Source organism: Mustela nigripes, chromosome 1, assembly GCF_022355385.1.
Source record: "Mustela nigripes isolate SB6536 chromosome 1, MUSNIG.SB6536, whole genome shotgun sequence".
NCBI classification, from domain to species: Eukaryota; Metazoa; Chordata; class Mammalia; order Carnivora; family Mustelidae; genus Mustela; species Mustela nigripes.
The window spans coordinates 73,587,150-73,614,367 of NC_081557.1; the positions used below are offsets into that span (position 1 = coordinate 73,587,150).

The 27,218-nt window shown below is 34.9% G+C and overlaps 1 protein-coding gene across 1 annotated transcript in view; it reads left to right on the forward strand.

Annotated features, from left to right (window-relative positions):
- CNTN5 (contactin 5) overlaps window positions 1–27,218 on the forward strand; it is a 784,689-nt gene that overhangs the window by 416,755 nt on the left and 340,716 nt on the right. The window contains exon 7 of the mRNA XM_059391830.1: window positions 14,957–15,059. Coding sequence (XP_059247813.1) covers window positions 14,957–15,059 — 103 coding nt within the window. The remainder of the gene's footprint in view (window positions 1–14,956; window positions 15,060–27,218) is intronic.

Below are 27,218 nucleotides of genomic sequence, written 5' to 3' on the forward strand. Positions count from 1 at the left end.
TGCACGTGCCCCTTTGGATCACTACGTTTATATCTTTAGGGTAAATAAGTAGTATTGCAATTGCTAGTCATAAGGTAGTTCTATTTCCAACTATTTGATGAACCTCCATGTTGTTTTCCAGAGTGGTTGCACCAGCTTGCATTCCCACCAACAGTGTAGGAGAGTTCCCCTTTCTCTGCATTCTTGCCAGCATCTGTCATTTCCTGACTTGTTGATTTTAGCCATTCTGACTGGTGTGAGGTGATATCTCATTGAGGTTTTGATTTGTATTTTGCTGATGCCGAGTAATATGGAGCACTTTTTCATGTGTCTGTTGGCCATCTGGATGTCTTCTTTGCAGAAATGTCTGCTCATGTCCTCTACACATTTCATGATTGGATTATTTGTTCTTTGGGTGTTGAGCTTACTAAGTTTTTTTTAGATTTTTGACGCTAGCTCTTTATCTGATATGTCATTTGCAAATATCTTCTCCCATTCTGTCAGTTGTCTTTTGGTATTACTAACTGTTTCCTTTGCTGTGCAAAAGCTTTTGATCTTGATGAAATCCCAATAGTTCATTTTTGCCCTTGCTTCCCTTGCCTTTGGCGTTGTTCCTAGGAAGATGTTGCTGCAGCTGAGGTCGAAGAGGTTGCTGCCTGTGTTCTCCTCAAGGATTTTGATGGATTCCTTTCGCACATTGAGGTCCTTCATCCATTTTGAGTTTATTTTTGTGTGTGGTGTAAGGAAATGGTCCAATTTCATTTTTCTGCATGTGGCTGTCCAATTTTCCCAACACCATTTATTGAAGAGGCTGTATTTTTTCCATTGGACATTCTTTCCTGCTTTGTCGAAGATGAGTTGACTGTAGAGTTGAGGGTCTATTTCTGGGCTCTCTATTCTGTTCCATTGATCTATGTGTCTGTTTTTGTGCCAGTACCATGCTGTCTTGATGATGACAGCTTTGTAATAGAGCTTGAATTTAGAATTGTGGTGTCACCAACTTTGGCTTTCTTTTTCAATATTCCTTTGGCTATTCGAGGTCTTTTCTGGTTCCATATAAATTTTAGAATTATTTGTTCCATTTCTTTGAAAAAGATGGATGGTACTTTGATAGGAATTGCATTAAATGTGTAGATTGCTTTAGGTAGCATAGACATTATCACGATATTTATTCTTCCAATCCAGGAGCATGGAACATTTTTCCATTTCTTTGTGTATTCCTCAATTTCTTTCATGAGTACTTTATCATTTTCTGCATATAGATTCTGTGCCTCTTTGCCTAGGTTTATTCCTAGATATCTCATGGTTTTGGGTGCAATTGAAAATGGGATTGACTGCTTAATTTCTCTTTCTCCCGTCTTGTTGTTGGTGAAGAGAAATGCAACTGATTTCTGTGCATTGATTTTATATCCTGACACTTTACTGAATTCCTGTACAAGTTCTAGCAGTTTTGGAGTGGAGTCTTTTGGGTTTTCCATGTATAGTATCATATCATCTGTGAAGAGTGATAGTTTGACTTCTTCTTTGATGATTTGGTTGCCTTTAATTTCCTGTTGTTGTCTGATTGGTGAGACTAGGATGTTTAGTACTATGTTGAATAGCAGTGGTGATAATGGACACCCCTGCCGTGTTCCTGACCTTAGCAGAAGAGCTTTCAGTTTTTCTCCATTGAGAATGATATTTGTGGTGGGTTTTTCATAGATGGCTTTGATAATATTGAGGTATTTGTCCTCTATCCCTGCACTTTGAAGAGTTTTGATCAGGAAGGGATGCTGTACTTTGTCAAATGCTTTTTCAGCATCTATTGAGAGTATCATATGGTTCTTGTTCTTTCTTTTATTAATGTGTTGTATCATATTGATTGATTTGAGGATGTTGAACCAACCTTGCAGCCCTGGAATAAATCCCACTTGGTCGTGGTGAATAATCCTTTTAATGTACTGTTGAATCCTATTGGCTAGTATTTTGGTGAGAATTTTTGCATCTGTGTTCATCAGGGATATTGGTCTGTAGGCCTTTTTTTTGATGGGATCCTTGACTGGTTTTGGGATCTAGGTGATGGTGGCCTCATAAAATGAGTTTGGAAGTTTTCCTTCCATTTCTATTTTTTTTTTTTTTTTGGAACAGTTTCAGGAGAATAGGAATTAGTTCTTCTTTAAATGTTTGGTAGAATTCCCCCAAGAAGCCATCTGGCCCTGGGTTTTGTTTGGAGATTTTTAATGACTGTTTCAATCTCCTTACTGGTTATGGGTCTGTTCAGGCTTTCTATTTCTTCCTGGTTTAGTTGTTGTAGTTTATATGTCTCTAGGAATGCATCAATTGCTTCCAGATTGTCAAATTTGTGGGCGTAGAGTTGCTCATAGTATGTTCTTATAATTGTTTGTATTTCTATGGTGTTAGTGGTGATCTCTCCTCTTTCATTCATGATTTTATTTATTTAGGTCCTTTCTCTTTCCTTTTTGATAAGTCTGGCTAGGGCCTTATCAATTTTATTAATTCTTTCAAAGAACCAGCTCCTAGTTTCATTGATTTGTTCTATTGTGTTTTTGGTTTATGTTTCATTGATTTCTCCTCTGATCTTTATGATTTCTCTTCTCCTGCTGGGTTTAGGGTTTCTTTCTTCTTCTTTCTCCAGTTCGTTTAGGTATAGGGTTAGGTTGTGTACCTGAGACCTTTCTTGTTTCTTGAGAAAGGCTTGTACCGCTATATATTTTCCTCTCAGGACTGCCTTTGTTGTGTCCCACAGATTTTGAACCATTGTGTTTTCATTATCATTTGTTTCCATGATTTTTTTCAATTCTTCTTTAATTTCCTGGTTGACCCAATCATTCTTTAGAAGGATGCTGTTTAGTCTCCATGTATTTGGGTTCTTTCCAAATTTCCTCTTGTGGTTGAGTTCTAGCTTCAGAGCATTGTAGTCTGAAAATATGCAGGGAATAATCCCAAACTTTTGATACCGGCTGAGACCTGATTTAGGACCGAGGATGTGATCTATTCTGGAGAATGTTCCATGTGCACTAGGGAAGAATGTGTATTCTGTTGCTTTGGGATGAACTATTCCGAATATATCTGTGATGTCCATCTGGTCCAGTGTGTCATATAATGCCATTGTATTGTGTGTAAGCTGACTGTTACCGTATATCGTCTCTGTTCTTTCTGATCAAATACTTTTAGGCTCTCTCTTTTCTTAGAGGACCCCTTTCAATATTTCCTGTAGAGCTGGTTTGGTGTTTGCAAATTGTTTCAGTTTTTGTTTGTCCTGGAAGCTTTTAATCTCTCCTTCTATTTTCAATGATAGCCTAGCTGGATATAGTATTCTTGGCTGCATGTATTTCCTCATTTAGTGCTCTGAATATATCATGCCAGTTCTTTCTGGCCTTACAGGTCTCTGTGGATAAGTCTGCTGCCAATCTAATATTTTTACCATTGTATGTTACAGACTTCTTTTCCCAGGCTACTTTTAGCATTTTCTCTTTGTCACTAAGACTTGTAAATTTTACTATTAGGTGATGGGGTGTGGACCTATTCTTATTGATTTTGAGGGGGGTTCTCTGCACCTCCTGGATTTTGATGCTTCTCTCCTTTGTCATTTTGGGGAAATTATCTCCAAAAATTCTCTCCAGTATACCTTCTGCTCCCCTCTCTCTTTCTTCTTCTTCTGGATTCCTAATTATTCTAATGTTGCTTTGTCTTATGATGTCACTTATCTCTCAAATTCTTCCCTCATGGTCCAGTAGCTGTCTGTCCCTCTTTTGCTCACCTTCTTTATTCTCTGTCATTTGGTCTTCTATATCCCTAATTCTTTCTTCTGCCTCATTTATTCTAGCAGTGAGAGCCTCCATTTTTTATTGCACCTCATTAATAGCTTTTTTGATTTCAACTTTGTTAGATTTTAGTTCTTTTATTTCTCCAGTAAGGGCTTTTATGTCTCCCGAGAGGGTTTTTCTAATATCTTCCATGCCTTTTTCGAGCCCGGCTAGAACCTTGAGAATCGTCATTCTGAACTTTAGATCTGACATATTACCAATGTCTGTTATTGATTAGGACCCTAGCCTTCGGTACCACCTCTTGTTCTCTTTTTTGTGTTGAATTTTTCCGTCTTGTCATTTTGTCCAGATAAGAGTATATGAAGGAGCAAGTAGAATACTAAAAGGGTGGCAACAACTCCAGGAAAATATGCTTTAAACAAATCAGAAGAGATCCCAAATTGTGAGGGGGAAGAAAGGGGATAAAAGAGGTTCAGAAAGGGAAAAAAGAAAGAAAAGAAACATTTAAAAAAAGAAAACGAATAATGATAAAGTATAAAAAAGAAATATATACATATATTAGAAAAACTAGTTAAAAAAGAAAAGGGTAAAGTTAAAAAAAATTAGCAGAAGAAGAGAAAAAAATTGAAACAGTAAAAAATATTAAATTAACTGCAAGACTAAAGAATTATGGGGAGAAAGCTGTGAGTTCTGTGCTTTGCTTTCCTCTCCTCTGGAATTCCGCTGCTCTCCTTGGTATTGAAACTGCACTCCTTGGTAGGTGAACGTGGTCCTGGCTGGATTTCTTGTTGATCACCTGTTGTAGTGATTCTCAAGTGTCTTTGCCCCAGGCAGAATTGCACTGCCCGTTACCAGGGGCTGGGCTGAGTAATCCGCTTGGGTTTGCTTTCAGGAGCTTTTGTTCCCTGACCACTTTCTGTAGAGTTCTGGAGGACAGGAATGAAAATGGCAGCCTCCTAGTCTCCAGCCTGAAGGAGCCGAGAGCCCGGGGCCCCCCTCCTCAGTGTACCCTCAGAAAACAGTGCCCAATTACTCCCGTTTCCATGGCCTCCAGCCACCTTCGAGCTCACCAAACCTGTGACCAGTTCAAGGTAACCCCGAGCTGGGAGCTCACTCCTCAGATCTGTCTCTGTAGCCGGCTTCCCCATTCTAATACCTGTAAGCTCTGTGACACTCAGACACCCCCTGATCCTTCTGTGACCCTGCAGCACCTGAGGTCATGCTGACCCCATGTGGGCTTCATCCCGGTTTAGACTTTGGAGCGATGTCCCTCAGTGGAACAGACTTTTAAAAGTCCTGATTTTGTGCTCCATTGCTCCGCTACTTGCCAGGAGCTGGCCCCTCCCCCCAGGGTCTATCTTCCTGTCGCCTTGGATTCACTTCTCCGCCAGTCCTTCCTTTCAGAACGTGGTTGATTTTCTGTTTCTAGAATTGCTGTTCTTCTTCTCTTCGATCTGCCATTAGATTTATAGGTGTTTGCAATCTTTAGATAAGCTATCTAGCTGATCTCCTGCTAGCTGAAGTAGTCTCAGCCTGCTACTTCTCTGCCATCTTGACTCCTCCCCCCAAATAAATAATTTTATAAGCAGGTTTCCAAAAGCTTTTCAGTGTTGAAAATTCAGCAATTGTATAGCTAGCATGTTTGTAGTGAACACTTACTATAAGTAAATTCCAGCTTCTGGTACTCTTCAGAAAAGTATTTACTCACACTCAAGCAAAACTAGGACAATTTGAAAAGGAGGGCACTTTTTTCATTATGAATTCTTTCCTGACTCCCTTCTTTTTCAAAAAAAGGAAAAGTATATCTTTTACAGTCTATTAAATACCAGTTCTTATTTGTTGTTGCTTTTAAATGTAAATAGTTATATTCAACATTTATATTTATTTGGGGGGCATATTCTCTTTATGCTTTAGTTTGGTTTAATATTGGATAACATGTTCCACAAATAAAAATAATAAAGAAACTTATTAATATAGTCCTGTTAGTCAGATTGTTTTGTGAGAGCAAAGACATGAAAACTCAAATACATTGTAGTTTATTCATCATCATTAACAGACTGAAGATAGAACCTTCATTTCATCAGTATTAATGACCTTAGATAAATCTTTTTAATGAACAAGAATAAATGTTACTATAATTTATTAATGGGTTAGTCATTTTTAAATATTGTATCTTTTTGTTGTAAGCACATGTATATATCTACATATAAAAAAATGATAAATTCATTTTTTTCTTCCCAAATGATATTACAATATGAAATTACCTATGAGGATTTGGGGGAAATTCTGGAAGATTTGTGGTGTTTTCCCAGTCTTGAATATTCTTAAATGAATTTGAAGATTAGTTGTTATTTCTGTGTTGTATGTATAATTGGTGCTCAATAACTAGCCCTCATCACTTGGCTTATAAACTAGGACTATCTATGTACATGAACCTATCATGATCTGAGGCTCTATGAGACAAAATTAAGTGTAAAGCATGGCTTTAGCCACCAGTAAACTGTCTATCTTATTAGAAAAACAAGATGTAAACAGTACACATTAAATAAAACATAATTATGTACAGATGAAAAGTGTAAATTGTAAGTGCTTTAAGAACTTATAGGATAGATCCATTGACGTGGGGCATTGTGGTTGTGGAAGGTGATTCTGAGGGGGGTGGGAATCTTAATCTGGCCTTCCTATTTGCTAGTATTTGAATGGATATATACGTTAATAACTTCACTATAACACAGAATGAATAAGTGCCATTTTGAAGACATTCTAACCAAAGCTATGGGTTTATTATAATCTGTTGGAAACTAAGTTTGAGAAATTAGATTTGGAGCAGATTTTTAAGGCCTTGCATGCTAATAAGGAGTATGAACTTTATCAATAAGTCAATAGAGAATCACTATTATTTTTGAGACAGGAAAATAAATGATGAAAATATTTTATAAATACTAAGCTGAAGTCATGTACAGAATGTATTGGATGGAAATGACAGCAGAATCAGGGCTAAGTATACCAGAGATTGAAGTCAAAAGTTTGAGTTAAATTATCTCTGTAGAAAGAAATCAGAAAAGACATGTGCAAGAAATACTAGAAAATTTATGAGGAAATTCCTTGGTTTGCTCCTGAAACACTCTCAAACTTAAAATGAGAAATAAATAAAATGTTTGTAAGAACCAATCCAAGATTGTAAATAAGAATTTTAATAGGAAAATGAGATCAAATAGTCCATGGGAGAAACTATGGACCATGGAAATTGGTGCACCCAAAGAGTAACATGTAGCCAGTTAATCAGTTTAAGTATTGGCACTGATGGTACAAAAAAACAAGCTTCATTTCCTTACTGCTAGAAACCACAATGGAGTGAGGAATATAGAGAAGTAAACATCACTAAAATGCAGTGAGGATAGCCCTAAAATAATGGTTTGAATTGTGCACTATGAAAAAAGGTAGAGGAAAATTAATTCCTCTAAAGAGGAGATGAAATTTGAGTATGATTTTAAAACCTGAATGTTAGTTTATTAAGTAGATGAAATGTTAAACCAATTAAAGAGAAAGGCAAAAACATGTGATTTTAGAGTGACATGGTTACTTTGAGAAATGCAGAAAAGTATCATGTGGTTACAGAGTGAGCGAATAATGGATGTATGAAGGGGAAAAGTGAGAGGTAAATTTGAAAAGATAACTTAGGACTAGAACATTGAAGTCTTTGAGTGGGAAACTAAGAAATGAAAACATCAGTAAAGAGAAAATATCTGTGGCATGCTTTTAGCAGTCTCAATCAAATCTATTGCAATAATTTTTAATTCTCCTAGTTCAGTCTTCCTCATTTATGGATACTACTCTGTCTGGCAAGCATCCACATTTATAGCAGTGATCCATTCAATGTCTTGACCTCTGTTTCTTAACCTCCTTCCCACTCTTGAACTTTCACTCCATCTTACCTTAACCACCCATTACAAAGGTCATAGCCTGAATTTTGCCATTAACAATGATCCTGACATCAAAAGCTCAATTTTTAGTAATGACACTCTGCCCAGAGCCTCCTTTCTGTCTGTTTAGCACTTTCCATTCAAACAATTCTTCAACCACAAGCTCTGCAATCCTTTAATCAATCCACTATATATTTCTGTCCATCACACCCTCATGTCCTCAAGTACCTTTCTTTTCTATTTTATTTTTTTAACCTTTATTTTATTTTTTTCAGTGTTCCAAGATCCTTTCTATTTAATAGCATAGTCACTCATTATAAACATCTTCTTATACACTCTATACACTCTCCATTCTTTATCACTTTATCTCTATTATATTGCACTCACTTGTCACTATCTCCAACTTCAGGCTTTACTCCATTCACTTCATGTTTATAAATGTGAAACTGTGAATATAAAGAGATAGATATCTTTGAGTACAGATTTTGCCTTAATTTAATAATCTTATATATTTTTCCAACAACAAACATAACATCTTACCTGTATCTATCTATTCATGCTGCCCTTACCTCTTATTACAACTAATAATCTGCTCTTGGCAGTTCTGTGTACTGGATCCCATACCCTCTTACCTAATTCAAGGAGTTTCTGAAGTTATCCTCTCTCTCTCCTATAAGGATCATTTGTTTCCTCCAAACTGAATCATAGTCATCAGCAAACATATTACAATACTCACTGTCTTAAAAGCAAATTTTTCTTGACTCAATAGCCTCCATCCAGCTCCCATCTTATTTTCTCTACTCTCCTTTATAGTGACACTTCTTCCAAGTGTCGTTTAAACTCTATCTCAAATATCTTCTATTTTATCTTAAATGTAATTATATGAGGCTTTAATGACAACTGGTCATGCCACCAAGTATCTCCATATTGCCATAGATAATAAGCTGGATGAAAGGGAATTCAAACAAGTAATGACAATCAGCATGGAAAGAAAGAAATAGATAGGAAACATGTTAGAGCAAACAAATTAATAGAGCCTGGTAATTGATAGATTATGGAGAACTGGAGAGAATTTATCACTTTATTCATTCACAAAGTATTTTTTATTCTCATATGACCATATTATAAGAATTTTTAAATCTATAGATTTTATTATTCCAGATTAGGACATTACCTTCAATTTTCTTCAAAATGGAAAGAACATTAGCATTGAAATGCATAAAAATGAAATATTCTTGGGGCACCTGAGTGGTTCAGTCAGTTATGTTTCTGACTCTTGGTTTTTGTTCAGGTCATCATCTCAGGGTCCTGTTTGCTTGAAATTCTTTCTCCCTTCCCCTCTGCTCTTATCCCTGCTCATGCACCTTCTCTCTCTCTTTCAAGTAAATAAATAAATAACATTTAAAAAGATAAAATAAATTTTAAAATATTCTCTGCTCTTTTGTTACTTATCATACATTTCCTATATAATGAGAACTAGATTCTTCATATATATGGAATATATAATAATATAATTACATGTAATATAGTTTTATATATATATACATATATATATATATAGAGAGAGAGAGAGAGAGAGAGAGCAAGAGAGAGCGCAAGTGATACAGACAAACAAAGAAACAGAGATTAATCTGGATACCTGGGGAGGGGGTAGAGGGTCAGGAAAGACCCGCTGTTTGAAGTAAAACTTAGTTGTCCACAAAACTGGAAATGACTAAATAAATTCTGCCTTGCAAACAGTGAGAACATTTCCTGGGGAACAACATAGAATAATGAGGAGAAACTGGTTTTGGAATTAATATAGTCCTAGACTTGAAACCCTTATTTGTCACTTAATAGCTCACTGATGTTGAGCAAGTTATTTAACTTTTCAAATACTCACTTTCCTCTTAATTAAAATAGAGATAATCTTACCTACTTTGTTGTGTTTGTAAGCTTTAAATGACAATTTTTACATACACTTACTGCATCAGGCTTAGAGCAGGTGTTCAAAATATTTATTCTCTCTTTACATCTAGACTTTTTAATGCACATAAAGCCCTGTGATGAGGCGTGATAACTGACATTCCCCCTCTGGAAATATGTATCTTTTGAACCATGTCATTCATAAAGTCTTTGAAATCAGTGAGAGTTTATAAAATAGAATATGTTGTGAGCTGTTTACAGAGCAAATCAGGGCCTGGTATGTTTAGTATCTCAAATCTGTGCTAACAGGAGGAATTCTGGCATTTTCAATAACAACACTGAAGTGAGAAAACAATCTGTGCCGATTAAAGTGTAAAAATAAACTCTTAAGCATAGTTAAACAATGCATTTGACACGTTTTCTCCCAGAGTTACACAACCAGGCAGTTGACCAAATGAGTTAGTGGAACTAATTCCTCCAGGATATTTTAAGTCCTGTGACTTCTTGGTGATTACTGTATGAATAAATAGACAACTATAGGTAAGAAATTTTTCTGCAAGGAACAATTTCCCTAAGAATGTTAAAAATCTAAAACTCAAAGGCAATGTGGGTTTCTAGGTAGTTGCAAGGTATAGACGTTCACTCCAGTGAGCTTAAATAAGAGATTTCTGTTTTCAAGAAATACATGACATGATGAGAAAAAAGATATTTTAAAAAACAAAGATTAGTTTTTGTAATATGGCCTGACCTCGGAGGAACTAAGACTAGAACGTCACTAACTGCAAATCCATAGTCCTAGGAATCTTAGTTTATGGCTATTTCCTTTATATCTTTCCCAATAATGAGTTTCAGCTCTTACAGATAATTTTTTTTTTAACTTTCCGGTTGGCTTATCTTTCCTTCTGATTTGAATAGATCTTCTTTACCTTCCAAATGGTGTGTCAAAACTGCCTCCTTATAATTTAGCCTACCTTTATCTTATTTGTATCTTACTGCTTTTAGTTTCTTATAGAAAGGACTGTGGATATAGCAATTTATGGTTAATGTCCTAAACACAGTGAAGAAAGTCCACCATATTTCTGAGGCATTTTACTTTATATCTCTAATGGAAAAATACATTCTGATAGATATAAATATTTGAATGAATCAAACAGAAAGTATAGCTTCTACTTAAATCACAATTGAAAAGAACCCACTCTGATTAGGGTGGGAGAGCCCCACAGAATTATTTAGAGATCTTCGAAGCATTTATGTATTGAATTGTATATTAATATATCCCATTTGTAATCATTATATTTTAATTTTTATTTTTATTTAGTTTCCTTGCAAGTCAGTACAGTAGTTTGCCCATTATTACTGGGACCAGTCAAACTAGCTTTCAGAGAAGGGTCCATGGCTGTAGCAATGAGGACCCTAGTTCATTCAAAAGCTGATCAATTGTTACACTCACAGGTTTTTGTGGCAGATTGTGATAGAGAAAGATGCATATATTTTCCTAAATCACAGGGTCAAGAACAAAAAGAAAATGCATCTTAAAATTCAGTAATCAGAGGAAAGAAATTACAGTGTGAGGCAGCCCCTTGATCAATTTATTCTTGATGCTTAGGAAAAGGAAAAAAAAACAACTATTGGTTTCTCTGATTTTTAGAATATACATGAGTGATGAAAACATCTAATAAACCCCTCTAGTACTTCTCAAATCTCCTTAAATAAACACTATTCAAAATGGTACATTTATTTGAAGATAACACGAGTTACTTATTTCCTCTTGTCAGGCACTCCTTCAATCCCCTTCTTTATATAATAATGACTCATCTTGAGAAACTAGAATTCAAGGTAATATGCACTTTTGAGGTGAGAAAACAACATGTTGTCTATCGATCTAGACTTGTGAAATTGTTTCTTATCAGGGATTCATTTTGGAATTGAAAAGAAGGCAGCTGGACACTTTTCTATATGATGAACATTTCCAAAGATTATAACTGGTAATTTATTTGAATACAGTAAATTAAAAAGAATAGATTAATGTACAATATTTAAATTTCTAAGGCATCCATAATATTAACTCATTATACATGAGAAAATGGATCCAGAGGGATTCTGTGATTGCCTCAATGTTCCAAGAGAGCCAGGGCTGGAACCGGATTTGCATCACCTATCTACAAATCACAAGTTAATATCTAATATGTCCCAAAAAGATGAGTATAGTGATGTGTCCCACACATAGCACTATGTTAATAGGCACAGAGTGAACTATTTAGTCATTTCCTTTCTTTCCTCTTTCATCTTTGTCAGTATCATTATTAGTATCTTAATGTTTTTATTATTTATTTGCACTTTCATCTCCTTACCAGGGGGCTTACATAGCACAGTACTATATATTTATATTCAGGTTGCTAAAGACAGTAAAAAAAAATAAAAAATTACAAAAGAAACCTCTATTGAAACTCAACTACTCTTAAAATATAGACTCTGTAGACCCACATTCAAAGATCATCACTAGTTTTGCAGTTGAACCCTGCAGACTGAAATTTTTGTAAATTTTTCAGATTTTTTGGATGTCATTGGCTCTTTATTCTACAATGCACTTGGAGAAACTCTGCTCTAAGTTGTACTCTACTTAGGAAAATTCACCCTAACTCTTTGTAAGTAATTGGAATAAATTTTTAAAAATCAACAACCATGAAGACATAGAAGGAGAGTAATGTTCTCTCAGCTGGAAGACTTCTGTTTTTTAGGAATTAAGGTAGGTCGAGGTCATCTTCTATTGCCATGAAATTCCAACAGGATAACCTACCATCCCAGAAAAGACAGGTATGGAGAAAGAGATGAAGACACATTGCAGTGTCTCCTGGGAGACAAAAATAAATAAATGAAACAAAACAAAATGAAACAAAATAAAATAAAAATAAAGAAACTATCTTAGACTAAAGAGATTAGCCTCATCTTTTGTACTTAACTATGTGCTTTATAGCATTGTTTCATTCCTTTTATCACCAAACCCAATCCAATAAAAGAGATTATAAGCTAAGCTACAAATGACTTGAAATATTAAAAATTGCAGCTGAAATAAACCAAGTACCCTGGCAGACAGTCAGTGACTGATGTAGTACATGTGATGTGCCTGGTCTGTTACACTGTGATTAAAATTCCTCAACAGAGTGATGTCAAGAAAATAGCTAGTAAAGACCCAAGGTCAGAACATTCCTTTTTTTGCCCATTTCCATCAACAGCATTCTATAGGATCTTGAGCCAGTTACCTGACTTCTTTGAATTTTAACTTTCTCTAAAAAAAGGGAGGGGTGAATTATATTCGCTAAGGTGGACTTTAATTCCAACATAATTATCCCATGAAATAGAGAGCAGATCTTAATCACGGAATGTATTCAATTGTTAAAAAACAAAATATCTAACTAGATTTCTCATCTGTCCTTATCATCACCATTACAGTAAAATTAAAAAGAACCAGTTGTTTCTTATAGTGCAGCTCAAATTAGATAATATAATTTGAAACCTCTTACAAAAACCTTCTAATTTTACTTTTAATATCTAGTTGAAATATTAGCAAACTTTTTGGGCCCTGAAGTGAAGCTTAACAATGTCTTCGGCCATATGGGACTCATTTGAGAAACATGAGAAGGCCCTACCTGGATGAAATCACTTCCCAAATTCTCCCAGAAATGCCTATCTTTTTAGTTATTCTTAAGGATGAAAGCTATAAAAGAATTTTTTGCACTTCACAAATATTATGTGAAAGAGAAGAGAGATAATACATGGGTTTAACTCCTATTAGCCAATAATATCATTAATACTTTGATATAATGCAGAGGCAGATTCAGATATCGAAGAGCCTGAAATGTACAATTACAGAACCCTTTTATGTATTTTATTTATTTTTTTTACATGATGCCCTTTAAAAACATAATAAAAAGTATTAGCATAAAAGAGGATTCTAAAGGGAATTTTTACTTATGGTAACAGAAGAAATCAAAACAGATTACTGCAGCTTTGGAGATTCAGGTTCCTTTTTTTCCTGAGACCTTTTTAAACAATCTCACAGCTTCAAATGCCACCCCTAAATGATGACACTAAGTGTCTATCACCTGTCCAGAACTCATTTAGAGCTTCATTCCTTCATTGTGTTAACTGGTCAGATTCTTTCTTCTGATGATCTTGTAGATAGGAAATTCAGTACTCCTAAAATGAAAGTCATCTGCTTTTCTTCTGTAGCTATGTTCTTTTTCCTTTCATTTACATCACCCAGCCTCTGAAGCTGAAAATCTTAATGTCATTATTAAAGAGGATCACACGCTTGTCCTCAGCAAACCACCTCCCCCTCAATTGACATTGAGTGCCAATGTCAATTCTTTCTTGTTTTAGTTTTGTGGGTTTTCTTTTTTTTTTCATGTAGTGCCTCTTCTCTTTTCTTCACCACCATAATTCAAGTCTGGGCTTTTATTCTTTCTATATTGCTTTATTGAAATAATGTAATTGATTTAATGGTCTCTGCTCCAATGTCAGTATATATATCTCAGCAAAAATACCATTCCCTTATTCAAAACCTCATTAATCCAAATTATTTATAGATTAATGTCTGAATATCTTATTCTGATATTTCTAAATTTGCCTAATATCATTTCCCTTCACATACCAGTGTGCCAGAAAAACTGATATTCCTACTTCGTATAGTTTCCCCTCATTTTGTCTTTATTCTTACAATTGTATTTACTTTTTCTCCTCTCATTTTATTACTTACTCAAATCCTAACTATTCATGTATGTGCCCCAAATGTACATAATACTTAATTTCATGACACTCATCACTTCCTATTTTTGTTTACAGTCTTTTTATATATAACTATTTTTCCATATTTGAGTATATCTCATTTCTTTCTCTAAGAATACACTTACTGAGTGCTTGAGAGAACAGTCCATGACTGATTTATCTTTGTAACTCCCATAATGCCTGCAAAATGTTTGAATATTATAGACATTCAGTAAATGTATGTTGACTTAATGAATAAGTATTCATTTATATGACAATGATAAAGAAAGTTTTTGCTTACATAGGAAATAAAAAAAACAATTACTTGCCATAGGAAATAGCCATATTTATTTGTTTTCCCTGGAATGTAACCAGTAATTAAACTAACAGTGTTGACTAACATTTTCAGTTATTATTATTTAAAATGGTATTGAACATACATGCAATCCAATCCTTAAATGAAGACTGGGCTATTTCTTATTTCAGTGCATCAAAAATTTAGCAGTCATCAAAGAGACATTAACAACCAACCACAGTGCTTTTCAAAGTAATATTTCCAGAATTGGAAGGAAATTGTGACATTCATTTTATGCTTAAAGAATGTTTTTTATTTCCCAGGTGTGATGGGAGAATATGAGCCGAAAATTGAGGTCCATTTTCCTTTCACGGTTACAGCTGCTAAGGGAACAACTGTTAAGATGGAATGCTTTGCACTTGGCAAGTAAGTACATATTCTCCATAATTAGACACAATTGTTTATTAAAATGTGACATATCTTTTTTTGGATCACTTACTTTGTTAGATTTCATTTTCCCAGAAGCTCCTTGGAGTCTATTCATTAAAAAGGGGAGGGGTTGGGAAGTGATGAAATAACCAATTATAATGATCATTCTAGTAGTTTCTATGAACAATTATATATATATATATATATATATGTATATATATAGTTTTGCTACTTGAACATAAAGGAAACTTGTTTAAATAAAAGAAGAGCTTCACATTTCTTTGCCTATATGTCTTAAATTTCCAATATCGTTCTTAAATTTTATTTAGTAATAATAAAATAAGAAGTGGATAAAAATATAAGGTGCTATCTGCTCTTCATGCAAAGGATATAGATTCTGATAAGATATAATGAGACAACAGCCTAAAAATCATAAAGATGATAGTTGCAGTGAACGAATTGATTACTTTAGTATCCCCTGAAAGAATGTTAACATAATAGCACCAGCTGTCAATGTGTACAACATGCAATCATTCTCCAAATCAAACACATGATTTATTTCACACTATAATGACTGCTATACTTTATGATCTTATTTCTGAGGGTTTAAATCCTATGATACATAATCACTTGTCAATGATGTTTATAATATGAATATTGAGCATAGATGCAGGAGTGAGATTTTGATTATATTTGATTAGAGTATTATGATTTATTTTAAACAGGGTGTTGTTGTTTTGTTTTGTTTTGGCTTTTCTTTAGAGTGATGAGACCTCAGGGTCCTTTCTAGATGATATGATTATAATTTTCATAAATGCATCTCTGTCAGAGTTACTAATCATTTAACTTAACTTGTGGTGAGCTAGCTATAAAGCACTTGGAGATGAAACATGCTATAAATGTGCTTAAAGTAGGTTTAGCCTAAGATTGAGGAAAATATTAGCAAATATGAAAAATTCAGCTAATAAGAAGAGGTTGAGCATGCAAATGTAGTTAAAAACCATGGTTTCTTCTTTTAAATTCAAAACCGATTGAAATTAAATGCATATATGTGGAATCCTATTTAAACAAAGTAGAAGTGGGCTTCCTGGGTAGAGAGCAGTCACTTAAGCATCCATCTCCTGGTTTCTGTTCAGTATCTCAGGGTGGTGATATGGAGCTCTGCATTGGTCTCCACACTACTCAGCATGGAGTCTACTTGAGATTCTCTTTCCCAATGCCCCTCCTGTTCTCTCTCTCTCTCTCTCTCTCTCTCTCTCTCTATATATATATATATATATATATATAAAATAAACAAATCTTTTAAAAAATCCAAGTAGAAGTGATCATAATAGACTAAAAATGAAATGTTATCATGTGGTATTTTTAAGCAAAATATGTCTATAAGTAGAAATATATTTCAAGAACTTAAAATTCATCTAGGAGGTATTTGGGCTGATACCTAAGGAAGCCTTCCAAACCCAATGATATTGGTTAAATGCACATGAATAAATCATGCCTTAGAAGTCTTATTTTTTGCCATTTGTCCATATTGTGGCATCAGATATGCCTGAAAATGTCCTGAGTAATCATTTCAATTCTGATAAATACAAAAATAATATGTTTTGGCTTGATGCCAAAGGTTTTCATACATCCTGAAGTTAAATAATTCTTAAATGCCAGAATATGCACTAACAGAAGGTCATATTGTAAAACAAATTACAGAAATGGAATTATAGAGAAAAAAACCAATATGGGATACTTCTCCAGGCAAGTTTATTTAATAAGTTAGATGTATTTGCTTTTAGAATTCTTGATATATCTTTAGTAAATTGATCTTTAAAGTCCCTTTCATTCTAGGAGGAATCCAACAGTCAAATTATGTTATTTTAAAACTTTATTTTCTTCAACTTTTCCACTCTTTTGTTACTCCTTCTTTTCACATCCCCCCAGCATAAGTATTTTAAAAAGGGGGTGGGGATATAAAGACACACAACCTGTCATGAAAGTTTCTGTTGCTCATTGGATTTTCTTTTTATGAAGTGTCATAATTCTGAAGAAAAAACATGGGGCACCTGGGTGGCTTACTAGGTTAAACACCTGCTCTTCGGGTCTTGGGATCCAGCCCTGCATCAGGCTCCCTGTTCAACAGAGAATCTGCTTCCCCCTCTCACTTTGCCCCTCCCCCGACTTGTGTTCTCTCTCTGGCTTATTCTCTCTCTCAAATAAATAAATAAAATTTTCAAAAAAGAGAGAAAAGAAAAAGAAAACGTGCTATGAAGAGATATACCTCTACCTAAAGACTAACCTACCTCTGATGAAAGTAAACAAAATTTTAAAAAATAACATCTTCATATGTGCTTATTCTCTTAGACTACATTATCACATGGGATAGATTCTTATTGCATACCAACATAATCACAACAATTTCAAATTAATACCTGAGCATCTGCTTAGTTCCCACAGATGACCTGAACTCCTTTCCACTTTAACATGGTGGACCTTTGCCTGTCCACAAACTTTTTATCTGTCACTAGACACCAGTCAGGACTTTGTCACTCAAACTGATTTCCTCCCTTCATCTGCCCACATAATGCTTTGTTTTTTGGTTTCTTTTTTGTTTTGTTTTAAGATTTTATGTATGTACTTGAGAAAAAAAGAGAGAATAAGCACACAAAGAGGAGTGGTACAGTGAGAGAGAAGCTGAGTGGGGAGCCCTGCACAAGGTTTGATCCCAGGACCCCAAGATTGTGACCTGAGCTGAAGGTAGAAGCCTAACTGACTGAGCCACCCAGACACCACAGTCCACATAATGTTTTAATCAAATGTTTATCATAGAGTATTATAACCAAATTCCAGCATAGAGGATGCCAAGACCTTTGTTATCTCATGGCCTTTACATTTGCTGTTTCCTCTATGGGGAACACTCTTTCCATGGTAGCTTCCCCTTACCTTCTGGTGTCAACTTAATCACCTTCTAAAGACGCCTTCTCTGACTATTTTATGTAACTGACACTCATTATTGTCTATCTAAATATTTGTGTTTTTTCATAATACCCTTAATATAGTTTTAAATTATTAAATTATTTACATAGAAGTTTCTCTAATTTTTCCTCCTCTAGATTAGTCAGAAATCCAGGTAGAAACATCAAACCCTTACGGTTCAAAAGAGTTTAGTAAAGGCACAAGTTGAAGATCAATGAGCAAGGTTAAGAGAACCAAGAAAAGAAACTGAAGCATTTATAGACTAGTGATAACATGAAGTCATTTCACACTTAAGCAAAAATGAAGGAGGAGGAGGAGATGTCCCATGGGAACCAGGGACAGCTGGAGATATGGAGAGGGCTGGGGCCCCCAAAGCAACTATAATAACTGTAGCCATGAAGAAATGCATTAAAAGAACACATTTGAGGAAAGGATCAGGAAATTCATACCCTGCTTTCTTTTTCCTCATGCCTTCTGAGTTCTTCTGGTGGTTCTCTTGACTACTGGCAAACAGAAGCCAGCTTACAATCCCAGAGGAAGCTATTAGCAGCATTCAAAGCAAGGTGGGGATTCTGGGGGATGAGGAAGGTGACAGGCAAGGGAGGCAAAAACCAAATAATCAGTAAGTCCCCATCAAGTTTTAAACCCCATGAGGACAAGAATCAAGACTACATTCTTCAATTATTCCTAGTGCCTACCACAGTGCCTGGCATATAATAGCACTCAGGAAATATTTAGTGAAGGAATGAATAAATTCAAAGGTTGTGTCTACTTAATCCAATTCAACTCTTTATTAGTAACACATAATAAATAATAAGTAACTTTACTTTTTATGCATAAAGTCTTTTGACTAATTCCTATTCTCCCAAACGAATCCACCTACATTCTCCACACCTCTACCTCTTGCCCTCTCATCTTTTTTTTTTCCATTTGTGCCCAAATTTACACTTGCATTTTGCATACTTTTTATTCTTACCTCAATCCATCAGTATCTCTCTCTTAGACCTATAAGTTCTCCTTCTCATGTTTTTATTCTCAAAGCTTACTATTGTGTCCAAGTCATACTTACTACTTAACCAGATGATCTGAAAATCATCCCTTTATCTATGGATTCTTAAGAGGGGTTTGGTTGTTTCCTTTGGGGGTAGTCTGAGGTTAAGAATGAAGTAGATTTATCGAAAAAAGAAAATCTGAAAAGGCTACTCCCTGAGAGATTCCAGCTATATGGCATTCTTGAAAAGGCAAAACTATGAAGACCGTAAAAATATCAGTTTTGTAAAGGTTGAGGGGAAAGAGGAATGACCAGTTGGATCACAGAGAACTTTAGGACAATAAAGATATTTTGTATGATATTGTAATGTTGGATACATGCCAATACATGTCAAAACCCATAACATAAACCAAGAGTGAACCCTTAAGTACATTATCACTTTTGGGTGATAATAATTTGTCAGTGAAGGTCCAACAACCATAATATTTGTATCACTTGGTGGAGGATGTTGATAGTAGGGAAGGCTGCTGGAGGAAGGAGGTATATCAAAATTCTCTGTACTTTCTGTTCAACTTTGTGGTCTATAAACCTAAAACTACACTTAAGAAAAATAAAGTCTATTTTTGAAATAATTTTAAAAAATATTTACAAAATAAACAAATATAAGGTGAGGGACATAATAAAATATACTTATCACAGAAAGCAATATTTGATGCAGTAATGGCTTGAAGGACAAACAAGAGGAATATCATAAACACAAAATTTTGCTGTTCCCACCTTTGCTTCCTCCTACTCTTAATGGAGCAACCTAGATATCATACCAGAAATCACCATTTTTATCATGTCATTCACTAAATCAAATGCCTTCCAAGATACTACTCTCTCAAGGAAAAATGATTCATTCATTAATGCAAAGGAACCAAAAAGTAAGTGGTATGCTTTGCGTAGCTCATCTGGTAAATGCAAACTGGCTAAAGTACCTTGAAAGAACCTAGCACTGAATACAAGTCTGAAGGTTTTAAGAAAAACCTGGTGCCAATTACTGTACTAGTTTCCAAGGATTTCCAAGGTCCCTGTTCTCATTTTATCATACATTTAGCTGATTTATTATCACACTATCTGGAGTCCAGTCTGTCATTACATAAGCAATAGTACACACTTTGACCAAATGTCTTCCCACAGTCAACTTTTATCTCTAGAAAGATTTATTGCCCATCTTTTTTGTTCCAACTTTAAACTTAGATTAAACAACAATAAAGGCAGATTTTCCTCCTCTTGAATTTTCTCTGACCCATGACAACATCTCATGAATATCATAAGCCACACTGGGAAATTTCTTTGATTGTTAAAATACTTTCAAAATGTGTCAGAATACTGTTCTAGTGCTTCCAAACTACATTTTTATTTCTCTTGAGAAGTAAATACATGCACTTCTATACACTCTGTCTCTAAAGGTATTCCATCCTTATAACTTAGAGGATGTAAATTAATGCAGCCATAGTTCCAAAGATCACTTAAAAATAAATAAGCTGATACTTTATCTGTATTATTAAAGAAATATAGCAGAAGACATATGATTTTAGGTTACTGAATTTCACTATCTCATAATATCATACAAGTTTACCACTCTGCCTAATTTGAAATTAAATACAAAGTCAATAGGGAAGTAATAAATTGCAACTTCTAAAGAAACTTCCATTTAAGTCTGAATTTAGCAAAAATTAAATGGTTTCTCTGTAGGTTGCTGCAGCCTAATATAATGCCAGTGAACAAGTTACATCCCTAGAAATCTCTCTGCAAGTAGATTATACAACACTGAATGCAGAATGCATGCATGATAACTATGGCATACTGTGTTTAGTATTGGTAAATCTACAAAGGTATAATTTCCCCAGAAAAAAAAGGGAAATGCTTAAAAAGGATCCATAGGGAAACAAAGTTATGTGAAGTCCTGGGAAATACAATAAAGTGTTAAAAATAAGGGAGGGGGATTAATTACTTTGAAGATAAAAAGGCTGTTTCAGACATATGGAAGGTTATTATCAAGAGATTGCTCACAAGCTGTTCTCCAGTTTCAACCAGGTGGGGAAGAGTTGAAATTTCAACAGTATGAGATTAAACTAGCAAAACTAGATTGGGTCTAATGTAGAAGTTTGTGACCAAAAAAAGTTGTCGCATAGAAAATTTGTTATCAGCAGAGGCAGTAGGAGCTCTTTCTCCACACTGCTGTAATAATATAATACCCATTTGTCTTCCAATAATCAAGGTGAGATGTTTCCTGAAAAGAGAGAAATGATCTGGGCCATGGATAGAAATGAATATTGTAGATACTCTCTTTTGCTGACCACTCATCTACCTGCTCAGGCTGAATAGTAAGAGTAGAAGTCTAGATCCAGGAAGGCTTAATTAGCTGTCTTTGTTAACTACATTGTTACATAATGTTTTAAAGTGATACATGCAGGAAATAGAAAAGAAGAATGTTGCCTTTTCTTACTCAGCGTTCAGCTCAAAGACTTTAGTTAGGGGGGAGAGGTGTTTCTGGTATTTCCCAGGTCTGCCTTAAACACTGAACATACTACTCTTGAAATGAGAGGTAAGAGGTCAAAGGACAATACAAGCAAGGAATCCCTTAGGGCCCTAGTAAATATTTCATTTCAATGGTCTTCTCTAAATGTATTTGAAAGTTGGGGATATTTTCAACTCGTTGTGCTCAGTTTTTAAGTCTAGTTTATGTAACTTATTAACTAGATTACACAGAGTGAAATGAGAACTTTTGAAGTTTAGAGAGTTGGTAACTGCAGAAAGCAGCTATTATCTCTAGGGCTATGGGGAAAAACAAGAAGAGCTAGAATTGCTTAAAATTGGAAGCTCAGAGTTTCACATCTGGTGTTACTTGTCAGACAACAAAGTAACAGGGGTGGAACTGACACAGATTATACTTTACATTTTCAAACTCATCTGTACCTCTTTTTAAAAAATATTTTATTTACTTATTTGAGAGAGAAAAAGAGAGGGTGCACATGACCAGAGAGTTGCAGGCAGAGGGAGAAGGAGAAACAGACTACACACTGAGCAGGGAACCCAAAGAGGGGCTAGATCCCAGGACCCCAGATTCATGACCTTTGTCGAAGGCAGATGCTAAACCAACTGGGCCACCTAGGTGCCCCCAAACTTATCCCTACCTCTTAACCACACCTCTTCCCATACCTCATCCACACATACTTTTCCACATCTGTGGTCCTGTAACTCAGTTCTGACATTCTAAAATATCCTGCCCTCGCAATCCTATTCAGTCTCTAAAACTTAGGTCACTTCTCTACTCTAGTCCTGCCTGCTCTACTTGAGATCCAATCTTACCTTTGGAATATATGACCACCCATATTTCACTGTTTAGATTGCCCCATTGGGTCAGCTGTATAGATCTGTCCTCTTTTACTTCTTTACAATTTTGGGAGCCCTAGGGTATTTTTATATGTAGTAGATGCTGACTATATTTATATACTATAAGTAGATGCTGACTATATTGAATCTTTTATAACAGGAAGTATGCTGCTGCCTTAGTTTGGTCATACAGAAGTCTCCAGATGCCTTTCACATGTCTTGGCCCTGAAAATTCTGACCATATTACATTAGCTACAGTTTTCTGACAGATTTTATTTTACCATGTAACCTTGTGCAGACCCCGGAAATATCACTAGATATGTCACATAGCTACCAACAACAAAGAAGTAAAATTTGGTCACTGATGCTTAAATGACCCCGTGCACAAGGGCAAACTTGGGGTTCTTCGGTAATAAAAAAGACATATGCCGTAAAACAACATCAGTTTATCTGGTATGACAATCCTACAAGCTAATAGTGTCACAGGCAGTTTTTTGTTTTTTTTTTTAAACTTTAAATGTTCCTTATCTTGCTTTTGCAGCCATTAACACACAATCAGATCAACTGTTGCTCAAAAGGCCTTGAACTAGTAATTATGTGGATGACCTTTCCAGGTTCAACTGAAACCTGGTGGTAAGGTGGGAGGGAAGAACACATTCAGTTTCCTGCACGTAGTTCCTGCTTATCTCTCTTTCAGATAGCATTTACAAACCATCTTTTTGTTACACTTTATCAAATGTCTATTAAGAAACCAGGACGTAAAGTAGTTTTTTCTCTTGTACATGCTTATTGCAAATAAGAAAGCACCAGTTATCAATTCATAAAGTTCTTTTTGCTGTAATTTATGGTTTCTTTTTCTTAGTCCTCAGCCAAGTTGTCTCAAATGACTGCTCTTGTGTCCCACTGTAACTGTGAGAATGACAAATATTCCTCTGAGACTTCCCATGGTCTGCAACTGGCAAATGTTCCTGAAAGAATCTACTCTTCAGTTACAGATTGATGATTTATTAATACTGTTTATTTAGAACTTCTAGTCACTGAGGGCTGTAGGAATTAAAAATAAATTGCAGTTGGTGGTATTTGTCTATTAAACCTATAACAAATTACTTAATCATTAGATTGACAGAAGATCTGGGGATTAGAGTTAGTCACTGGGCCTAGGAATCAATTAATGTTTAGCTATCACAGGAAAGTGGTACATTATGGAGTGCTGAAAATTACTTTTCTGAACTATTGGTTGCTTCCATATTGTTGAGACCAAGGATGCATCCTCATTTCAGGAGTTATCCAAATGAGATAGAACCTTAAAGAGCACACAGCCCAATATCAATCTGTGCATAAGAAAGTGAGACTCCATGGGAAAGAACTAGACCAATACTTGTGAACTTGCTGGACAAGCTAATGGTTTATCCTTCTTCATTTGGTGCTCTTTATATTTTCAGCACCCTTCCATAACATCAACTATGTGTTTTAATTACTTATTTACTTCTGCATCTGAAGGTGTCCACTATTTCTAGGAAAACAGGACCAATAATTTGCATAATTATTCACTTTTGGAGTCAGACTTAAGTGGCATCATATTTCTAACTTTTCCTGGGATACATTAGGCCCAGTCAGTTTGCCTCACCAGAAAAACTACATATTTGTGCAAAACTTCATAACTAGCAAGTAGTAGAGGCAGAACCATGTTCTAAGAATAAATGCTCTTCTCAATTTACCATACCAATTTTCTGTTGCTAAGACTAAATCCCACTTTATCATAGCAAATATTTTTCCAAATGCACTTAAGTATTTCAGTGTTTCAGAATAAGGAATATTAGTATGCAAGACAAGCCACCAAGGGCAGAAAGCAGAAGACAATTCCAAAATGACTGAGATTTTTACTTGCATTAGTTTAGTCACACAACAGCCTTATTTTGGGTGAATCTCCCTGGAGTTTTCATAGAAGAACCTCTTCTACTGGATGTTGATTGTGGGATGAAGAAATTGGCTGATAACATTCATAAAGAGATTATAAAGAATCAGTATATCCATTAGATATATATATCCATCCCACACCACAAAAAATTCATTAGATACATAATCTTGATATCTGAGTGAGCTTTTCGTGGAGCAAAAGGAGAAGAAAATTTTGACCAAAAAGTTGTCCAAACTTTCAGTACTTAAAACTGACATTCTACCTCATACTAGATGATTTCCATATCTCACTTAAATTCTAACTGCATCTCTGGCATGTTTTCTCAATGGATTAAAAACAGGAATAAATAGGGTGGCTCAGTCATTAAGTGTGTGCCTTCAGCTCAGGTGATGATCAAGTCCCATATACGCACATCAGGCTCTCTGCTCAGCAAGAAGCGTGCTTCTCCCTCTTCCACTCCTCCTGCTTGTGTTCCCTCTCTCTATATATCTCTCTCTGTCCAGTAAGTAAAATCCTAAAAAAAAAAAAAAAAAAAAGTAAATGTAGACACTTTTTTTTGTTCTGACCTTATTTCCTTATCTTGGACTCTTCCAGTGTGGATTTCTACAAATTTTTACGTAGTCAATCACCCACAAATTCTCACTGAGTGTTCTACTAGAAATTTAAATTTTGTGCCCAATGATTACCTCTTCTAATAGTAATTTGGTACCCATATTACTGCTTTTAAAGTGCATTTAGGTAAGAGCAAATGTGTTGGAGTCTTTATTTGAGGTCTCATTCTGGTTTATATGTTTCATGAGAATACTTAATTTTTAAAGCTCTCTCAGTATATAGATTCTAAAAAGTGGTATGTCTTACCGATTCACTGTACTATGAGCTAAGCCTATCTGGTATATGTTTATTCTTACCGTATTGGTATTGCTTGACCAAGAGCAGCATCAAAATTTGTCCACTAGATAAAGATGAATTTAGAATATTAAGATGTTTTCATATGCAATGCTCAGATTGATTTTATACTAAGTTGTAAATTTAGACATCAGGCATTGGTAAACGCATGCCATTAGTATTTATATATTTTATATATTATTTATATATTTTATAATATATATATTCATTATTAATATATATTAAATAAATGTTTGTTGTATATAATATATTATTTATGTATTTTTAAATTTTGCATTTTTCTTTTCAATAACTGAAAATTTAAATATATTATGATAATTTATGATTTATTAATATGATATTCTTTTCATGACAGTTCCTTCTCTCTAACTTTAGTAGCCAATATCCCCCCTCAAGCATCATCATTGTCCTTCCTCAAACCATCTGTTCCAATCTCTCAGCCATTTAAAAATCCCTCAAGTCCACTTCTTCCCTTCTACTCTATCTCCCAAAATCATAGTTTAAAGTCTGTTACTATTAAGGCAGTTTGGCTCTCTTATTTCTGCTACAAATTAGACTAGAGATATCCTTTTAAAAAATCACCACACTGATGATCTACAGTTTTAAGAATTTCTCCAAGTGCTGCTATCTATTAAGCTCTGCTACAGGCATTCTATCATTTCTGTTTTCTACAGTTTTCAGGGATTTACTCCTGGTTTTCTTATGACTCCCTATCTCATTCAACCTAATACTTCTTTTGAGTTTTTAATTCGGTTGTTGATTCCAACTCCAACTCTTTATTCCACTTGAGATTCTTCAGTCCCTTTACCCACAGCTTGTAGGTCCAGACTGGGTTCCTAGATTTCCAACTCATATACAGCCACTACACCCATCTCACATCTACCTACATAAGTAATTTTCACTGTCACTGGAGGTGACCCCTGAGACAGTTACTCAAAGTATAAACTCTTAAATTTTCTTTCACTCTTTCTTCCTTTTCATCATCATCTGTTAATCTCACGTGTATTAAATTTATTCTCAGTTGGTACAAAACATTCATTGACCGAGTTAAATTATTCATCAATATAATAGGTATGCATATATGCTCATGAGGAAGAGAAGTAAAGTAACATATTAAAGAATTCTAATCCTGAGACTACATATGCATGGGCATTTAGATCATAAAACTAAAAGCAAAGTGGCCCCATTTAGGGGTACACCAGAGAATGGTTTCACCTTGATGAGATCTCATGCTGTAGTATATATTCCTGTATGTCCAAATTTCAGAAACAGTTTTTACAGTTGATATATAGGTTCTAGCATGGTTGGGTTTTCCCACCAAAGTCACTCTGATAAATCAGAAAGAAAGCTGTGATAATTCACTAGTAACCAGCACTGGTTGTTTATAGAAATAAATAGTGCCTTTGTTAGAAACATGACTAGAAAGCTGATGTCCTTTAAACAGGGTCAGATCAAAGGGAATGGACTTTCCTATTGGTGTAACTATCAAGCCACTATAAATTAGTAGATTGTCTTTTTCTTCTCAAAATATTTCTGTATATATGGCACCTGTCAATAAGATTAAAATCATCTCTTCTGGGGTGCCTGGGTGGCTCAGTGGGTTGAAGCCTCTGCCTTTGGCTCAGGTAATGATCTCAGAGTCCTGGAATCGAGCCCCACATCAGGATCTCTGCTCGGCAGGGAGCCTACTTCTTCCTCTCTCTCTGCCTGCCTTTCTGCCTACTTGTGATCTCTGTTTGTCAAATAAATAAATAAAATCTTAAAAAAAATTAAGAAAAATCTTTTCTCTGGATAGTGTTAGGGAGAAACTAATTTTATTATTATTACTACTACTACTATTATTATTATTTTTTATTTTTCCAATATATTTTATCACTTAAAAATACAAGGCTTTTATAATACAAAAGCTATTAGTATTAACAATCTCATACTATGTATAGCAACCTCCAAGAATAATTTTTATTTTATTAATTACATATTTAAATTGATGGTTTCC